Source organism: Lagopus leucura, unplaced genomic scaffold, assembly GCF_019238085.1.
Source record: "Lagopus leucura isolate 7727_CA_CO unplaced genomic scaffold, USGS_WTPT01 Super-Scaffold_100159, whole genome shotgun sequence".
Taxonomy (NCBI): domain Eukaryota; kingdom Metazoa; phylum Chordata; class Aves; order Galliformes; family Phasianidae; genus Lagopus; species Lagopus leucura.
The window spans coordinates 17,803,015-17,822,648 of NW_024962335.1; the positions used below are offsets into that span (position 1 = coordinate 17,803,015).

The 19,634-nt window shown below is 40.2% G+C and overlaps 1 protein-coding gene across 3 annotated transcripts in view; it reads right to left on the bottom strand.

The window, feature by feature from the left end:
* The window catches only part of TBXAS1 (thromboxane A synthase 1), a 235,238-nt gene that overhangs the window by 61,207 nt on the left and 154,397 nt on the right, over positions 1-19,634 (bottom strand). For 2 of the 3 annotated variants that reach the window (XM_042889527.1, XM_042889526.1), the window contains exon 10: positions 9,076-9,390. The exons of the other annotated variant lie outside the window; for it this stretch is intronic. In XM_042889527.1, coding sequence (XP_042745461.1) covers positions 9,076-9,390 — 315 coding nt within the window. The remainder of the gene's footprint in view (positions 1-9,075; positions 9,391-19,634) is intronic. 3 annotated transcript variants of the gene reach the window in all.

Below are 19,634 nucleotides of genomic sequence, written 5' to 3' on the forward strand. Positions count from 1 at the left end.
TTCAACCATATATAACTCCTCTGACAAGACCAGTAAGTGCATTTTCCTACCAGAGATGTGGTGGGGAGTGTTATTTACCATGCTTTGGCCTTATCTTCTTATTCAAGGCTCAACTGCCCAGTGCAAAATTTGATCTGTTAATTCTACCTGGAATTATACTCTGCAAATACTCTGCTACTTTGTAGCTAGAAAGACACCACTGATATTGGTAGTCTGCACTGATTAAACACTGATAACTGTATGAATATGGCTTCCTCTGTCTCTGGAGTGATTGCCAAAAAATGTCCAGAGGGGTGTGCTGGAGCAGTTGTGATACAAATTTGAACAAAACTGTAACAAGTTTCTTACTCAGCAGTCAATTTTTTCCTTACATTGAAAGCAAATGTGCTCTTTTCTAAAACAAACGAACAAATAAATAAGAAGGAGATGGGAAACAGAAAGATGAGGAAGGTGCATCCTTTCCTTTCCTTAGTCTTTAAACAGATCTGTCTAATTGCATTTAAATAACTTCATTTTTAAGATGTTCACTCTTAACTGTCCTGTGTCACTAGAAAAATTAATTCTTTAACGTGAACAGTGATAGTGGGCCAGTTATTATGAGAATGGCAAACTACCAGGAAAAAAATCAGGGTTGAAAATGAGTATCTGTCTAGCATACATTACCCGAGACTCAGTTTTGCTCAAGAATAGCAATAAGGTAGAGTTGCTGAGCAACATGTGACATTGCAAGCAAAAGATAAATTAGACTTCATGGGCGAGAGACTGATAAGCTTGAACTGAACAAATGGAAAATACTTTTTTTTCTTTTTTTTTCTTTTTTTGTTTGTTGAAGAGGAGAGAAAAAGAATCTTATAATGTCAAAAATAAATAAAATTCCTTGAAATATGGGCACATTAATCATTTCAACAGCACCTCACTCCAGGACATATAGAATCACCAGTTCACAGCCGTTGATAGGATTTCCCCAGAAAATCAATATATTTTTTTCATAACCAGACTGTCTTTTTGGTGGGATTGTTGGAAAAGTCAAGGAAGGGGGAATAATGCCAAGATATCATTGGGGTCTGAAACACTGACTTTGCTGCTATAAACTAAGAGTAGACTTTTCAAGCCAAAGCATATCTAAAACACACCCTAGGGTTACCAGCTGACCATCTCAACTCTTTCCATAGTAGTAACATCCTTCATCTCCAGGAAGTACTTACCTTTTAAAGAGGTACCTGTGGAGAGTCAAAATCTGTAGATACAGTATGAGAATTACAGATACATAGCAAAAATAATAGCCCTTACTTGGTTGCTGCCTGGCCACACTCTTCTTGTTTGCCCACAATTCAGACAAAGGACCACTGTGTCTATCTACAAATCACATCTTCTGTAAAGTGGGAGCAGTAGCAGGGATCTTCCCAGAAGTCTTACAGGATAAGTCCTCTGGTAAGCACCATGAAGGTGTCTGGTATATAGGACAACTAGATAAATAAATACCTGCTAAGGCTTGAACAGAGGGCAAACTGAGCCTGAGTTTACCCCCTGAGTGCTTCCCCTCAGCTTTTATGTCTGGGAACAAGCTCATGTCAAAGTGGGCACACACGAGATGAGCATGGGCTCGAGTGCTTGCTCAGGCTATCTCTTCTTGTACAGAAGAGAAAATATCAATTTAAAGAAAAGGAACAAAAGGTCTCTGCCCAAGGGAAGTGAATCTAGATCTTGAGTCAAAAGCTTGCATTTAAATCAGTAAACTCTAGATACTAAGGGAAGTGGGGACATAATGTCTTCTCCTACTTAGCAATCTCCAACCTGTATATACAGATGTAAAACAAAGCTAATTAACTGATTTCAGACTTCAAGTCATTGTGTGAAGAACTGCAGAAATATAACTCAATAGCATTCAGTCTCTAATGTTTAAAAGCATGTTTTTATTTGTTAACAACGAAACTGATTGCTGGCAGCTGACACTTGTGAATACTGCGAGGCTCTGTAATATCTTCTTACACAAATAAAGAAATTGAAGAGGGTTGTTTCCTGGAATGGAATAAACAGCAATGTGATACAACACTGCTTGTGCCTACTGTTTCTGTGTTTTATATGTATACATGTATATGCATGTGCAACAGCGACTCTCTTCTGTGGGATTTTTGTTGCAAACTATTTACAATTCAGGCTCCCTTGATAAATGTATGCCTCCACCGTCAGCAATATTTACTTAGTGAAGCTTAGTCTCTGTAGTTGCTGGCTTCTGAAAGCGCAGTGCCTTGAGATACTGCATGAAAGGCACCAAATTCATGCAAATTGTTGTGGGTAATTCCCTGACAGTGCCATCTCTCTGACTTTCACCTCTCACTAATGCTCAGAGAAAGCAGTCTGTGCTACCAAGGAGATTCTTTGCATAAACAGCTTAAAAATATAAAGTACTCAATCAGGCACAGTGACACCATGAAAATGGTGCTACCTCTCATTGCTCTCTGGGAATTTTAAGGGAAGGGAAATTCTGAAAATGCACAATCTCCTTTACAATATGACATATCTGTTAGACTGCAGAGTGATCAGTGAAGGAGCTCCTCAATATGTTGAAGAGAATCATAAGCCACAGTAAAATAGACTGACTCCACTCAATTCAGTGATGATGTGCCAAGTTACCCCAAATGAGTCACTGCCCACACCCAGTATGTTTGATAAATAACAGCATCACACTCGTAAATCACAGAGGAGGGGCCTTATGTATCAATCCAGTTCAACCCAGTCCATTCACAACTGACCACACACAGCAACTATAATGGAATTAAGCTGTACCTTTTCACAAACGAAACAATGAGCTGGCATCCTTCAGTACTATTGACACGCAGGAAACACAAACATGGTCCAGTCAACATTTTCAGTCATACTGTGCCGTAGCACAAGAGAATAGCAAATATGTATAGGAATAGGAAGATTTCTTTTTCATCATTAAGGAAAAACCTCCAAGTCTCCATTTAAACAATGAGAGAGTGTCTCAGGATTTTGAAGTGCACTTAAAATTTATGGGCTCTAGAAAATGGTGAAAACATTGGTTACAAATCACTCCAGCAATGAATAGCTATGCAAGTGTTAATAGGACACTGGATAGAGTAGAGCCTTGTTGGGACTAATTGCTCTTAATTCCTCCACACACTGGTGTTTCTAAGTCTCCTGTCAATCAGTGTTTACCGGACAATGTAGGGAAAACCCGCTAGGGTCGTAACTTCAAATGATCAGTTAAATATATGGCTGTGATACAGATTTTGAACAAACCATACATACCTATGTTTATCCATAAACTGGGCAATGTCTACTGAACACTCAAGGTGCAGCCTCACCAGGGCTCAGAACATGGTAATTATCACTTCCCTGCTCCTGCTGGCAACACTATTTCTGATACAAGCCAGGATGCCATTGGCTTTCTTGCCCACTTGGGCACACAACTGGCTCATGTTCAATCAAGGTTCAATTGATCAATACACCCAGGTCCGTTTCTTCTATAGTCTTCCATCCACTCTGCCCCAAACCTGTAGCACTGCCTGGGACTCTGAGCTTCTCCAAGAGAATACTATGGGAGACAGTGCCAAAGGTCTTGCTAAAGTCTAGACAGACTGCATCAGCAGTCTTTCCGTCATCCACCATGTGGGTCACACGATCATAGAAGGAGATCAGGTTGGTCAAGCAGGACCTGCTTTTCATGAAACCATGTTGGCTGTGCCTGATCCCCCAGTTGTCCTACACTTGCCATGTGATCTGACTCAAGATGACCTGTTCCATACCCTTTTCTGGCACTGAGATCAGCCTAACAGGCCTATAGATTTCAGAATCTGACTTACGATCTTTCTTGTAGATGGGAGTCATGCAGGCAAGCTTCCAATCCTCTGGGACCTCTCAAGGAATGCTGAAAAATGGTGGAAACCAGCTTGGCTATCACCTTTGCCAGCTCCCTCAAGGTGGATCCCATCTAGCCCCATAGTCATGTGACAGTCTAGGTGGGTCTCTAACTGTTTCCACCTGAATCATGGGGGATTTATTCTGTTCCCCACCCCAGACTTTCAGGTCAGGGGGTAGTGTACCCCAAGAATAATTAGTCTGACTTTTAAAGACAGATGTAAAATAGGTATTGAGAACCTTAGCCTTCTCCTGAGCAGTCACATTGCATGCCGCATCCAGTAAAGGATGGAGATTCTCCTTGGCCCTCCTCTTAATGTTAATGTACTCATATGAAAGTTTTTTGTTCTTTTTTACTATAGTGGCCAGGTTGAGTCCAAACTTGGCTTTTGCCTTTATAATTTTCTCCCTTTGTATCTCTTTCCAACCCCTTCTTCCACAGGTGATAAATTCTCTTTTTCTTCCAGAGCCTCAGAAGAAGTTCTCTTTTCATCCACACCGGTTTTATTCCCCGCCTGCTCATCTTACAGCAGAGGGGGACAGTCTGCTCCTGCACCTCAAAGACTTCCTTCTTGAGAAGTGTCCAGCCTTCCTGAATCCCTTTGCCTTCAGGACTGAATCCCAATGAACCCTCCCTATCAGTGTCCTGAATAGTTCCAAGTCCGCCTTCCGGAAGCCCAAGATAGCAGTTTTGCTGAGCCCTCTCCTGACTTCATCAAGAATAGAGAACTCTACCATTTTGCAGTCACTCTGCCCAAGACAGCGCCCGACCTCCACATCTCCCACCAGTCCTTCTATATTTGTGAACAACAGAACTAGCAGGGTACCGCCCCCAGTAGACTCTCTTACCATCTGTGCGAGGAATTTGTCTTCTACACACTCTAGAAACTTCCTAGACTGCTTCTTCTGTTCTCTATTTTGTTTCCAGTATATATCAGGGAAGTTGAATAAAACAAGGGCTGTCAATCATGCAACTTCTGCCAGCTGCTCCTAGAAAGGCTTGTTTGTCTCTTCATCCTGACAGATCCTCACCAAGACATCTCCCCTATTAGTCTTCCTGCTGATTCTTACCCACAAAGTCTCAGTTTTATCTTTCCCAGTTGTAACTCAATAACATCAAAATGGTCTCTAACACAAAAAGCCACACCACCATCCCTCCTTCCTTGCCTATGTTTTCTGAAGAGCTTATAACCATCCATTGCAGCACTCCAGTTGTGGAAGCAATCCCACTATGTTTCAGTAATGGCAACAAAGTCATAGTTTGCCAGCCGCATGATGGTTTCCAACTCCTCTCATTTGTTGCCTATGCTGTGTGCATTGGTGTAGATGCACTTCAATTGAGCCATTCACATCTCCCCCAGTCCCATCATATTTCCCACAGGCTTATCTCTAGCAAGCCTTGTTTTAACCTCCTCCCACTTCATACCTGGTGTAAAGTTCTCTCAGTGAGCCTTGCTTTCTCCTTCCCTTTCCTGCTGTTCTATTCCTCTAAGGTAATCATTGTGCAGGCAAGATAGATGAAGATCGGAGCAAACTCAAGGGTATCCTAATCAGAGCTGCCAAAACACCACTGTAGGACCAGATGCACTGGTCTTGCTCTCCTATCATGCTATCACAAGGACACTGTACTTTGAGTTTTTGACTGGTGTGTCAGGAAAACTGGAACTGGGCCTGTTGCTTATACGCTTATATACCTTTTCTCAGATGGCTCCCACGTGTCTTTATAAACTTTAGTAAATGAGTGTATAAACTAGGATCTGTCTACACATAAATCACTCTGTCCACCACTGAAGTACAGCCATCCCCAGGATGAAACACAGCAGCTGCTGTAAAATCACACCACAGCTCTACAAGCACAAATTAAGGCAATAAAGCATGCTGCATGAGGCAACTGAAACGCTTGGAGGAAAGAAGGGGAACGTGGTAGAGAGCATTTAGTAGTTATAGTTACCGAAGTATAAATTTGGCTGGAGAGGTTACTGTGTTTAACACTTGCATATCTGCAAATCAAAGCCGTCTTCAACCACCTGTCATAACAACTTGGCCGCACTATTCTCCATGCTTTGGCATTCTAACCTCCTTTTGGAAAACTGCAAAGCACCTTGATAAGAGCAAAGCTGATGTGCTGAGCACAGGCTATAACCTAATCAAATTTCTTAGCAACTGACTTGATAACAAACTGTAGCTGTTATGCCCTCTTCCTCTCTCTTGCATGACAAATGAACATAGCATCTACGTATTCCTTGTTTTAAAATAACTCCTGTAACTTGCAAACTGTCCATGTGGATCTTATTTTCTAGGCTAAATGTAGCTAATTACAGTCACTCAGGGGACTGAACTGTTGCATCCTTATTTTTATTTTGGAATAGGCTCAAGCAGTGTGTTGTCCTCCGTCAAATTACAATCTGTTTATAATAAGAATGGAGCTACACAGATTACAACCATGAATTTCCTTGCTTAAAAGGCAGTTCAGGAACAGTCATCTCCCTGCTCTCCTCAGCTGTATAGTCATGTATGTTCTCTGATAAACCTGAAAATAGGAAAGTATGGGGAAATGATTTGAAAGGTTCTTCCAATCAATTCAAAACACAGGACATTGCTTAGGATGACACTGTGTGTACTACTCACATGAAAAAAATCACTAATTTGAGTGCCATCTCTCTACATTATGTTTTATCTTCCCTGCTACAATTGTTCCTAGTTCCACAATTCCTCTTTGATGTTGCAGAGGCCAAATATTCTTTTTAGAAAATCAATAGAGTCTAGCATTATTCATTTGGATTGTATTGTTACTGAAATACTAATAAAATGAGTGACAGCTCAGACAGACCATATCAAATGGATTAGTGTTCCAGCTTGGATCAGGAGCATGCTTACAAGCAAGCCTGTTGCACAGGTCCACGCTACAGACTTCAGGGTTGCCCCCAGGGTTCCTTTAATAGCACTTAAAGTAGAAGATCATTCCAACTGCTAAGTGGCCTTTGGTGCGCAGGATCAGATAAGAAGTAACCCAAAATAAAGTCTCCAAGATGTGTGCAGTGTGCACCCAGCAGCCCTCACTGCCATCTGTGCCAGACTGTGAATCTGTGTTTATGGGAGCACAGTACTTGTTAATACAGGTATGGCCATGTAAACGGTCTCCCTCCATGAAAAGTCTACAAAAAGTTAATGACAGCTTCCAGGGCAAATATTCCTCAACAGCTTTTTATGCAATTACATTGAAAAGTATATTAATTCACATACTCATCTACACACATATAGAAAGGACATCATGAACCTGTCATATTTAAAGATCTCTCCCAGCAGTTTCACTTTAGCTTCTTTGGCTGTTAGTTTTAATGAATTGGAGAGAAAGTGAAACATATTCTCCTTGAGGTTACATAACAGGGATCTCTCCTGTGCAACTCTGCCGCCAGTATTAATCAGTAAATCACAAATATTCCAGGCCACACTGCGCCTTCACAACTTTGCAAGCCTAAAGGAAGTCAGCTGAGCTAACTGGACGTGATTAGGTCTGTTGCTGTATGTGAATGAAACAAGTAAATATATGGTCCAACTAGAGCATCATAGAGCTAATGACCTAGGAAAATAAACTGAATTCTGTAAGTTAGAATGTAGCACATCAATGGTTTCATTGTATTAACTTACACCAGAGATATATCTGATCTTATGTATACACCTGATTTAGTGGGCGGCAACCCTGCACATAGCATGAAGGTTGGAACTGGATGATCCTTAAAGTCCCCTCCAATTCAAACCATTCTATGATTCCATGATAATTCTGTATGAAGCATGCTCTGAGGAAAAGCTCAGCTGTTGTCCATCTGCACTCTCAAAGTTAAAAGAATCTGATGGAGAAGCTCTACTCTCAAACCATCTTCACGCAAGACAAAATATACATTCTGTGTACACAAATTCAGGCTTTTCTATTTGCCCAACCAAAAGGAGGGAAACAGTAACACTTGAATGGGCATACTTTTACCTAATCAAGAACTTTATATTGCCAGCCAAGGAGATAATCATATGACTCTTTTCTTGTTCTCTAAGTACAATACAGTGCATGGAATGCAAAGAAAGCATAAAACTACCAAATTGTATCATTAAGGATTTCAGTATGCAAATCCAGCATATAAATTCGGCAAGACAGTCATCCCTTGCGTCATTTTTTGTCGGTTGGCCTTTTGAGCCAATACAAAAAGATATAGTAGAAAGAAAAAGATAAAGCCACTCAGCCTGAATTCTCATAACTAACGACTTGTGTGGAGTACAACAATGGTTGCCGGACTGTCTGCTAGATACGCAAAATGCTGTTGATGATTAACCAGGAAACGTGAACTTCCTTGATAAATAAAGAAAATGAAGGAGAAATCATTCTAAAACAATATCAGAGAATTACACGAGTGACTTCTTTTTTTAAGCACACACTTATACCCTGCTCCTGAAGAAAAAATAAAGGAATAAACTTTGAAGCCTATGATTAATAATAACTCTCTTCACATACTTACAAAGATCACAGTTGACCACAGAAAGAAAAAAATTATCTGGACAACAGGAAACTATAAAAATGTCTATTTTTAGAATATGCCCATAGCTGGTTAATTTCAACAATGTCAGATATTTTGTAAAGGTTAAATTTCCATTATGACACAAAGATCCTGAGTCATGGGGGTTGGACTCGATGATTTCTGGAGGTCCCTTCCAACCCCTACAATTCTGTGATTCCTACAATTCTGTGATTCATTTCTTCAGTTGCTGAAAAGTGACATCATTTAACAATTTCAAAATGAATGAATAGTAAATAAAGAAATAAAACACAAAAGAGCCCCACAATAAATATCAATATACATAGACCAATTTTGAAGTTTTGCTCCAAAAAATCTCTACTTCAAATAGGTACTGCGTCTCTCATAAGCTCCTGACTGAAAATCAGAGGACACACCATCAGCAAACATAAAATATTATTCACTTTAAGGCAAATTAGAGCTAACTATTGACCAAATAACTTTCCTCTATTTCTCCTTCACATATGAAAGAGAAAAACTAGGGTAACAATGTGCAAATCTTCACAGCATATTAATAAACAGTACACACAAAACCGATGCAAATAGGAGCCATGCATGTGTCATGTCTGTGTGATGTCCATATTGCCTAACTCCCTGCAAAAAAAGCTCCACACTAGCATATTGTACTCACATGTTTTGCTGAGAACTCATCTATCTCCTGAAGCAGCTTCTCCTGGCACTCCGGGTTGGTTGCTAGCAAATACGTGGCAAAGGACAGTGTGCTAGTGGTGGTCTCATACCCAGCAATCAGGAAGAGAAAAGCTTGGCCTGCTATTTCATCCTCAGTTAGCATCTTCTGAGCCTTTTCAGATGGGGTCTTGTCAACAAGAGGCACCTCATTTTGGCTGGAAGTGGTGGCTGGACAGATCTTATCAAAATATTCACCTGCTAAGGCATCAGCTGAGTTGCGGGAGTCAAGCATCCACTGGAGAAAATCTCTGCGCCTCTGCAGAACACAGGGTGAGAAGAAGCACAATGAATGAGAAGAAGCACAAAGAATGGGTCATAGAGCAATGCCTTTATCTAGGGGAGATGAAAGGAGAGAGTTGTTTCCTATTTATACTGCCCACTCATAGGACAGGCAACAACTTTTCACTGAATGAAGAGACTTCTATAAATCAGCTAGAAATGCCACCACTAAGAGCCTACCACTCTGTTCTTCTCTAAAGGACAAGGCTCATCTGCCTCCAATATATAAAGGTACATATTTTCACAGAGGATTGCTAATGGCTCACTCCAAACAGAGCTTCTTTCAACTGCAGGGTGAGCCTTTCACACTTACTGGAAGTACTTTGACATACTCAAAGCATGGTCCAAGGCACATCTGCCAAGCATGATGCAATTCTAAGCAATTCCTGCTTAGCTTGTTCTTCCAGCATTTTTGACCCATCTGTTTGGAGGCATCATCCCCACTTATTCACATGGTCCAAAATATGAAAGGTCTCCTACATTTAGGTTGGCATCTACAATCCTTTCTGTACCAATTTGACAAGACAGGACTAGAAACCAATCTCAACAAACTATCAAAAAATCAATAAATTTAATGAGAAAGTACAGTTGTAAACATTCTGATATCAATGCAGGTTGTTTGCTTTTTTTTTTTTTTTTTTTTTTTTTTTTTTTTTAACATACTTGCAGAAGTGCACTACAACTGTAAGTACTCCTCTGCTAAAATATTTGTCTGGGCAACCTGTCTTTGTAAAACATCCATTGAATGATTGTACTGTTATGAAAACTGTTTTCTTCTGCACTAGCCTCTGACAGACAAACTCTAATAAGCAGACCCATGGGCAAGAGTGAGTTGACTCCAAACCAGCCTGGACAGCAAGCTTGATTAGGCTTTGAAATATAACCCAAAAGGTTTGAATTGACATTTTCAAGTGGGCATAATAGAATTGTGCTGAACCTAAGCCATAAGGCTATATGATTGATTTTCAATTCCTCAAATACCAACAGAATACATGATAGCTCAAGGACTTAAAGTGTAAGTGGACTTACAGTACCAGCACATGACAACTTATGCACTGGGACGGACAAGAGAAGGGACCAAGTCTTTCTTACAGAAAAGTAAAACCAAACCAATCCAAACCCTGTAAACCTGCATGTAACTATTACGAAGAAATCATTTCAATGTCTGCTAATAGAGAGACAAAGAAATGGGAAAATGAGAGGAAAGGACAGAAAAACAAGATAAGACTAAGGAAGGAGTAATTAATACAAACGTCAAAGGAATTAATCAGGTAGTTTTTTTCTATATGACATGGAAAAGAGAGCAATGAAACAAGAGAAATATTTAGTCGTGCTTTTCTCTGCTGCCAACAAACTGTTCTGACTGAGAACAAGTAATTGCTACAAGCAAAAAGGAGTGGTTATTTTGAAGTCTGAGTAATAGAAGGAATTAGCATACTGCATCTTTAGCAGCTCCCTCTCTCCATTCCACAGAGACTTTTCATTTTGCACACGTACATTACATACTTATGTCCATAGTGTAAATTGTATCCTGCTATATCTGAGACCTAATGCTCCAGAGAGTAGCCAGAACTAGTCACTGTGCTCAGAAAGCAGTCTACAAATTGGCCAAACTGCATCACCTTTAAGTGCTTCTCCTCCTGAGAAGTGAAGGCACAGAAAGCAGAATTATATACATACTGCCCAGTGAGCAAGCCAGCTATGAAAATACTTCCTTGTGCCTAGACTTAAGCACAATCTCCAGATTCAAACTGTTGATTCTAGTAAACTGTTACAGAATAATTCCACTCTTTTATTTTCCTTTAGACTGCAGGGAACAAGATTTCATGCATACACATGCTATCCACAGCTGAAAGTTCTACTTAGCATCTCCAGGAGGAGTTTATTAACAAGCTGGGAGTCCATATATTGTAGAACAGAGAGTCCAGCTCTTGGTATGGCCAACACTTCAGGTATTACACCTGTACATATATTTGGGTTACAGTGGTTACAAACCAAAACAAAACACTTCCACTGTGTTCATTATCGAGCGAATAAACTAGAACAGTAAAATAATGAACTGCATCTGTAGAGATATTCCCTTTTCTTCATACAACTAGTCCATCATTGCCTAAACTACTTTTACAACAATATAATTACATTCATATTCATTGGAGTTGTACTACTGCAATATAATATTGTTCAAATGGCAAAACATTTGGAAAAATTCTGCATTTATCCTTCTCTAGCTGTGAATTTTCTTGTAAATAAATTCATTGCTCTCCAAGGACTTGCAGTCCCAAGTCATGAACTGTAAGCTGAGTCTGGTCTTTTATTTAGACAATACATTCTCTGGAGATCCTAAAAAATGTTTCTCCAGCCTTAGATAAAATCAGATCTGGACCTTGTACAAAGCATATTGTTAACGCTGTCATAGAACAGGGATAATCACAATGACTACTGAATGAAAACTCATTCATGAGAATTTTTGCTGAAAACAAACTTAATGAATGCTAGCACTAGTGAATATTCCCAAGAATGTGCTCTGAAATGCCTCCATGGCCATTTTGAGGGGCTATTTCTATTACTCTCATAATATATTTGGTTAGAAATTCAAAACGTTGTCTCGTTACAGAATCTGCTTATAAGGTCACACTATCTAGAAACAACTGACTATCTGTGCTACGCAGTTTGTTCACAGGTGAGCATAGGTTGCTAAGAACAATAGTTTCATAAACAATCCTTACAAAAAACACATTCATCTCTAAAAACTATTTGAGCAATAGTGAGAGGAAAGAAGCATAACATTTGTAAGATGCAAGCTTTGTTCAAGATAATTTTACACAATGCAAGGAAATATATTTTAGCAAAGATTCTCTTCCTTATGGTTCATTCTACTTCACTTTAGGCATCAGTATAGAATGCAACATAAAAATAATCATCAACCCAAGCGAGAGAAAAGATTTCCAGGGTTATAACCAGTCATAATGAAACATATTTTTCTTCCGCACCATCAGAATAGAAAAATCACTCTGACTCAAAAACCTAACAATGGCAATAGAGGCAAATACTAGCATAAAACCAAATATAATTGGATTTTTAAGTGTTGGAAATGAGGAAAAGGTATCTCATGAAAATTCACAGGGTTTTTCCTCTACTTAGGTTGACGGCAGTAAAGAAAAAAAAAATAGAAAAAGAAAAAAAATAAGCCAATTTGTCAATTCAACATGACAACAGACCGGGCACTGACAGTGTCACTGCACAAAAACATTCTCTGGTCATCACGTGTGGCTGTTGGCTTCCTTTACCATTAGGGACATTTCTTTGATTTTCCTTACGAAAAGCAAAAGCCCATAATAGCCTCTATCCTGTCCTCTGATACTTGCATAGTTATGTTACAATAGCCTTAGAAACGAGTTCCTGCTTCAAAAGAATGGTGTAGACTCTAGTTTGCCATGATACAACAGAGAGTTTATCATTAAGCCAATGAAAATTGAATGGAAAGATATACTACTTGAAAAATTGTAATTTGAATGCAGCATGGACAGAGTGTATGCCTAACTTGGTGGTGACACAGACATCCCCTTTGAAATATATAATAAGACAAGTTCTACTTTCAGCTTCCTTGAGATAGACACCTTGCAATATATTTCCTGACACCAGTGTTCTGGGCCATATCATTTCTCTCATTAGCCTCCTTAAGCATCACCTGGCCATGCAGAGAAATCATTCTGCACAGAACTGTAATGAGCTATGTGCTACGTACTGGAAGAATAGATGTGTGCTATACCAGGAAAGGCAGTAACTATCACCCCTCTTTAAATCACCACTTTCAAGTTTTGCAACTGTTGGAAGAAAAGAGAGATATTCACATGCAGTGCGTCATGGTTCTTCTCACAGAGGACAAGGATCTTGGGGGAAGGGGGATGTCTCTAGATCTTCCCATCCTAAACAGAGAACTGTGCTTTTATATCAACTACTGACATACTGGCCAACCTCTTGGCAAATTCACTACTGATTTGGGGATCCAAGGGACCCTTCAGTTACATTTTCAATAGAGAGACTGAGGCATATGAATCTTCTGCTAGGTAATGTGAAAAAATTACCTAAGATAGACTATCAAATGTACGAGGGCAGCTCCAAAAGTAATGTCTCCTATTTTATTATGTTGGCCCATAGCATCAGGAGAAAGTTGGGGGTATGGCAGTAGAAGCCAAACCTTCTCACTAATATTGCATTCCATGTTGTTGCTGTGTGACAGATGGCAGCAGAGAGGCAGTGTGACCAAATGGGTCTGACATAGAGGTGCGTATGAAAAAAAAGGTGCATCGCTGAATTCTTCCATGCAAAAAAATGGCACCCACTGACATTCATCAACACTTGTTGAGCATTGATAGAGACCAAACAGTGAATGTGAGAACAGTGAGGCTGTAGGTGCTGTGTTTCAGCAGTGGTGACAGTGATGTGAAAAGACAAGGCACTTTCCTGGCAGCCACACACAGCTTTCACACCATGAAATGAAGACCATCTTGATCAGCTCATCCACATAAATCAGCAGATTATGACCAGGGAATTGCATACAGAGCAGAATATCGGCTTTGATGCACTGGAAATGATGGTGGCAATGCTGGACTGGAGTACCATCAAATTTGTGCCAGGTGGGTTACACAAATACACAAGAACAGAATGAACACTGTATGCAAATTTGTCAGGACCTATTGAACCAATATAAGACCGAAGGTGATGGTTTCCTGGATCACATCATTACTGGTGATGATCTGTGGTGTCACCACTACGAGCCAAAGCCAAAACAGCAGCTCATGGAGAGGTGACATGAATTCCCTATCAAAAAAATATTTCAAGACACAGTCCTCGGTGGGTAAAGTACTGTGCACTGTCTTTTGAAATAGGACAGAGGTGATCCTTCTGGACTTACAGGAACCCACACAAACCATAAACTCTGACAGCTACTTTGCAACTGTGACTAAGCTGAAGGCTTGAGCTTCCAGACCTGTGAAGAAGACAACTTTTCTCTGGCAGCACTACAATGCAAGACCCCATAATGGTTTAAAGATCATGGAGCACACTCTCTATCTTGGCTAGGCTGCCCTTCCACTCCCACCATATAGTCAGGATTTAGCATCTCCCATCCATTTGGGCCAATGAAAGGTGGACTGTATGGGCAATGCTTTCCTGGCAATGACACTGTCAGAGCAGCTGTGGAACAGTGGGTCACTTGCACTGGTTCACATTTTTATGAGCAGGGTGTGAATGCTCTTGTTCATCGGTGGTGAAAATGTAATGGTGGTGACTATGTGGAAAAAAAACCAGCATTTTGTAGCTGCGAATTTGCTCAGTCAAATAATGTTATCGTGCTCTTTGTATGTGTTGTAGTTTCCTCGGAATAAATAGCAGGCATTACTTTCAGAGCAACTTACACATCTCAGTTTTTATTCCTAAAGCTGTGAGTTCACTTGGATTTTGTACAAAGTATAGTTGAATTCTGTACTACTTCAATAGTTCAATTCCCTGTCTTGAGAATATATCAAAACTATGAAAAGCAACTTAAGGAATCAGTCTAGAAAACACGATTACTTAGATTTCTGTAAAGCACTTGTTGTGGTGAAAAAGTCATGCAAACATGATGCTGTTAGTACAATACTACACAAAGTAAGTTGTGCAGACCTTCCTAGCCCTTCTGAAATCCCTGATGGCAGCTCAAAAAAACAGAAGCTAAGCTTCAGAATCCTTATCTAACTGATGTAAAGCTCCAATCTCAGTGAAATATTCTGTTCTACAAACTCATAGAAACACTGCTATATTCGTTTATATCAAGGTCACTTTTTGTAAGTTTAACTAAGGAAACATCTTTTTAGGTGAGGACCCTGTGTCACACTGCAGTTATCAGCAAAGCACTACAGTAGCTACCAAGATCCTCTTGAAAAAGAGGCACAAAATGCTGTCCCACTATAACTATCATTTTTCCAAACAGCTTTGAAAAGGTCACATTCAACCTCACCAACAGGTTTCATTTGATTTCTCAGTGAAATCACAAAATAAGCCAGTCTCTCTACAAACACACCAGCCCCTATATCTCTTAGAGAGATCTTCCTTTCACCTTGTGCTTGAATTTAGAAGCTGGAATTATCTGGGAGGTCAGAGCTGATAGCCTTGCAGGCTGTGGGGACTGCACTCTTGCTGACAACGCTCAACACTGGAAGGACTCTGTTGAACTGCAGGGTCTGACCGTTGTTCAAGAGCAGTTGGCAGAAAAAAATGTTTTGTTTGCATTTGTTAACATCAGCTGGAGGATCCACTGCAATGTTTTGATAGTAAATGAGCTTCTAAAGGCATGCAGGTCTTACAAAGCAATGAGATTTGAGTTAAAATCCTGAGTAAATTCAAAGCAAAAAAAAAAAAAAAAATGTATTCACTGAGCATTCACTTGGAAATTGGAAATCTTTGTCAACCTGGTCTAATCTTAACATTTGCAGTGAAACCCCAGACTGGGAAGATTTCTTATTATTTTGGGCTTGTTCTCTATTTTTACGTATTATCAGCTCTAAACTCCATGGGAGATTCTGGCTATAGTCTACTGAAGTAAGAGAGCACAAGTACTGAATGACACCATATTTGATGTCAAAAGCCACATAAATGCCTTTGCTTTCTGCTTCAAAGAAAGAAGAGTCCCTATAACAATGTCACAAAAATGCTTCCTGAAATGCCAAGCAGGACCCAGAATGGGCAGGTGTTGCCAGCAAGCTGTTCAAAGCACCTTGGCATGGAAAGTATAAAACATCTCCTGCATGTGTCTGATGTTGTGGGATTTTTTGTTTTGTTTTTTTTGTTTTTTTTTAATAATTATTATTTTTAAGTATAAGTTCAAGCATAACATAGATTACAGATTTTATTGGCTGAGTTGGCTACCACATCAACAGAGTAGCCAATGTGAATTGGCAGCTAAAGCACTGACCACTAGAGAAGAAGCCAGGATGCTGAGAGCTGAGTTCTGTATTTTGCCTTTAAAATACATTTACAGCTTCTCCATCTGTAAAATCGGTACAACACACATCAAACCTCAGAAAACCCCATGTGGAAAAGCTAATGATGATTCAGAAACCCCTCTAAGACCTAGGATGAAAACAGATTTACAGACTCAGAGAGTTTAAAGCAGAAAGCACCATCACATCAGAGAAAGAGGCTACTCCATCCCCTCACCACAAAGCAGGATCAGCCAAAACAGCCCTGACAGCGGTTTGTCTAACCTGCTCTTAAAAACCCAACCAAGCTTCAGATTCCCACAGCCTCCGCAGGTGGTCTGCCCTAGCTCTGAGCCATTTTTGTCACTGGAGAGTTTTCTCCTCCTGCAGGGAGTCACTGCACACTTTGAAGATCATCAGATGGCACCCTGCTGCACCTCCTGTGTCTGGAGTTTCACAACTCGTACTTATACGTGTCTATATATTTAAGATACTTCAGTAGGCCTCTAACAAAGCATGAAGGTGAGAGAGAACCATACTGCTATACGTTGCTTAGTACAAGAGATGAGAGAGAAAAGCATTCTGGTGCTACTGTTTTCTTCCTTCCTTGGGGATTTTGCACAGAACTTCTATTCTGGTCCAAGGAGTTGACAATATTCTCTTTGGCTCCCATTCATACACGCTGAGCTTTCAGGCAGTGGAACAAACTCTGGTACTTGAAGCTCTATAACCTCACTTGGGCTTTGGGCAAACAGAATTTCTCAGTTGGTTTACATCTTCATGCTGCCACTCAGGCATTCCGTCCTTCGAAAAGTAGGGTTAAATTAAGAGCGTTTAGTTATCTACAGAGGCACAGGCAAACCTAATTGGGCCTGAAAGAGCAAAGTGTGGGGGCATTTCTTATTTCTTTGTTAGGGCCTCATCTCCCTTCGCCTGATGATGCTGCAAGTGGCACTAAAGTGCTCACATCTTGAAAGACAACAGATGCGTTCTGAAAACATCCCCACGTAATCCAGAGATGATTTTGAATTTTGGTTCTCCCTGTTAGTGAAGAAAGAGCAAAGAACTATTTCTACTTGAGACAAGCTGAGTGCAGGTCTTCATGGCTCACACGGAAGGAGGATGTTTTTGATCTTAAATATGTAGACCTCTTGCCTGAAATCCCTTGGCTGAAGGCAGATATGGGATGATGAGTAATTACAATTATGGACACTGAATGCCATCACTCACACATTATCACCCAATCACCACTACACACCTTATAGAAGCGTGCCTCAAATGACAGTGGAACCTCTTCATTCTATATTTGCAAAACATTCAGCATAATAAAACACTGATAATGACTGCTGCTATTATCAGTAAATACGGGGTATGTGCATGCTGTAGCTATGTTTCCTCTGCTTGCATATGCTTTGCTTTTCAAAGGTGGAGGAGTGAGGTTAACAGAATGCACAGCAGGCAAATGCAGTAAGTAACAAAGTAACTGGGGAAGGAGAAGAGTTTGGGCCAGGACCCCTATGCCCATCAGTGAGTGGAACTGGTACAAACTCCCAGAACAGCACAGAGCTGACCACCCTGCTGCATGCTGTATGCACACACCCTCTCCCCAAGCTTATCTGGCCTTCTAGTGAACCATCCAACACTCCTCCCCTCCTCTATTTGCAGGAGGAAGGGAGGATTCAGGAAGGGAGTGCTGTAGGATAAGTGCCTGACACCCAGCAACTTGACCCTCAACTGACTCAAACCGCTGAATAAAGGCTGCTGTTGCAGACAGCCCCACTGCCATTTTTATTTTATTTGCCAGAGATTATAATTGTATTTACTTAAATTTAATTTCTGATTAATAATCAGTCCTGGTTTTAGCAGTTGCCTGACATTCACAGATAATGCATAGAAATCTCATTATTTCTCCTTTATTCTTCATTCTTCCTTAAAGCCCCACCACTCATTTCAAACAGCCACCAAGATGTCTGGTAGCTTTAATGGTCACATCCTGTCTTCCCCCATCTCTTCCCACAGTTTGTTCCAGATTCTCCCTTTCTGTACCATCCTACATACACACTGCATATATTGAACACCTCATTATTCGGTTTTGTGAGGGCATCAAGTAATTCTGGGTAACAAAAAATCTCATTATTTTTTAACTAAGCTAATTACAACTGTTAAACTGGTGTAAAAGATATGTGCTGCTATGAAAAGCACAGTGCTATTTATCGTCTTTATTAGCAATCTGAAAAACACCACTTTCCTTACTATTGCTTTTCTGAGCAACTGCTCTCCAATGCTGGTGGGCAATCCCACTGCTGCTTTATCCATTCACAATCACACCTGCACGCTACAGCAGGATTTATATCAGATCTTTGGCTATGTTAAACTGGCTTTTACCAATAGTACATAAATCTCCTCCACATGTGGATCTCCACTCCTGCGCGTGAAGGGGTACTGATTTTCAGCACAGTTGGTAAAAACAGCATTGGGAAGGAAAGGATTATTTTCTGCCCAGTGACCAATAACAAATTGTGTTATTCTCTGCAGTTTCATGGATGCTCGGTTCAGTTATGAGCTTTATCCAATAGATGGCTCCTCAGTAGCAGGAAGCATTCTCACCCTGCCCTCCTTCCCTTCAGAGAGTTTCAGTTCGACTTTCTAATATTTACATGTCCATTATCTTGCAAATATAGGCATTTTGCACACACTGATAAACACACAGAAGAAGCATGTTGTGCATGAATGAAAGAACAAAAGAAAAATTAGACGGCATTTTATGTATTTTCATGCCACTTTGTCCTCTGCCAGTCTAGAGATGCATGAAAAATAACAGTCAGGCAGCACCGTGGTCTGGAATGCTTCCTAAAGTCACACACTGAAGAAAAAAAAACAAATTCAGAAACACATGAATATTAACAGTATGTCAGAATACCAGCTGTCTTTCTCCCTGAAAATAGGAGGACATCTCCCACATCTTACAGATCCCTGACTGAGCAATACTTAAGCAACTTACAGGCATCATTACTCCTCTGTCAATGGAAGATTTTTCACAAGGAAAAAAAAAATCCTATGTGTAATTATTGATATAATGAACCAGGAGAGCTCTGTGTAATTGGCAAAATGAGACAGAGTGCAAGTTAATATCACTATGAGTAACAATGCCATTTCTGGGATGGGGAGAGTGAATAGGCTTTTGTTGTTTCCAGAAAAACATAATAGGAATAATAATAGCAAACCTTGAAACATTAATTACATTCAGACAAATCATGTTTAT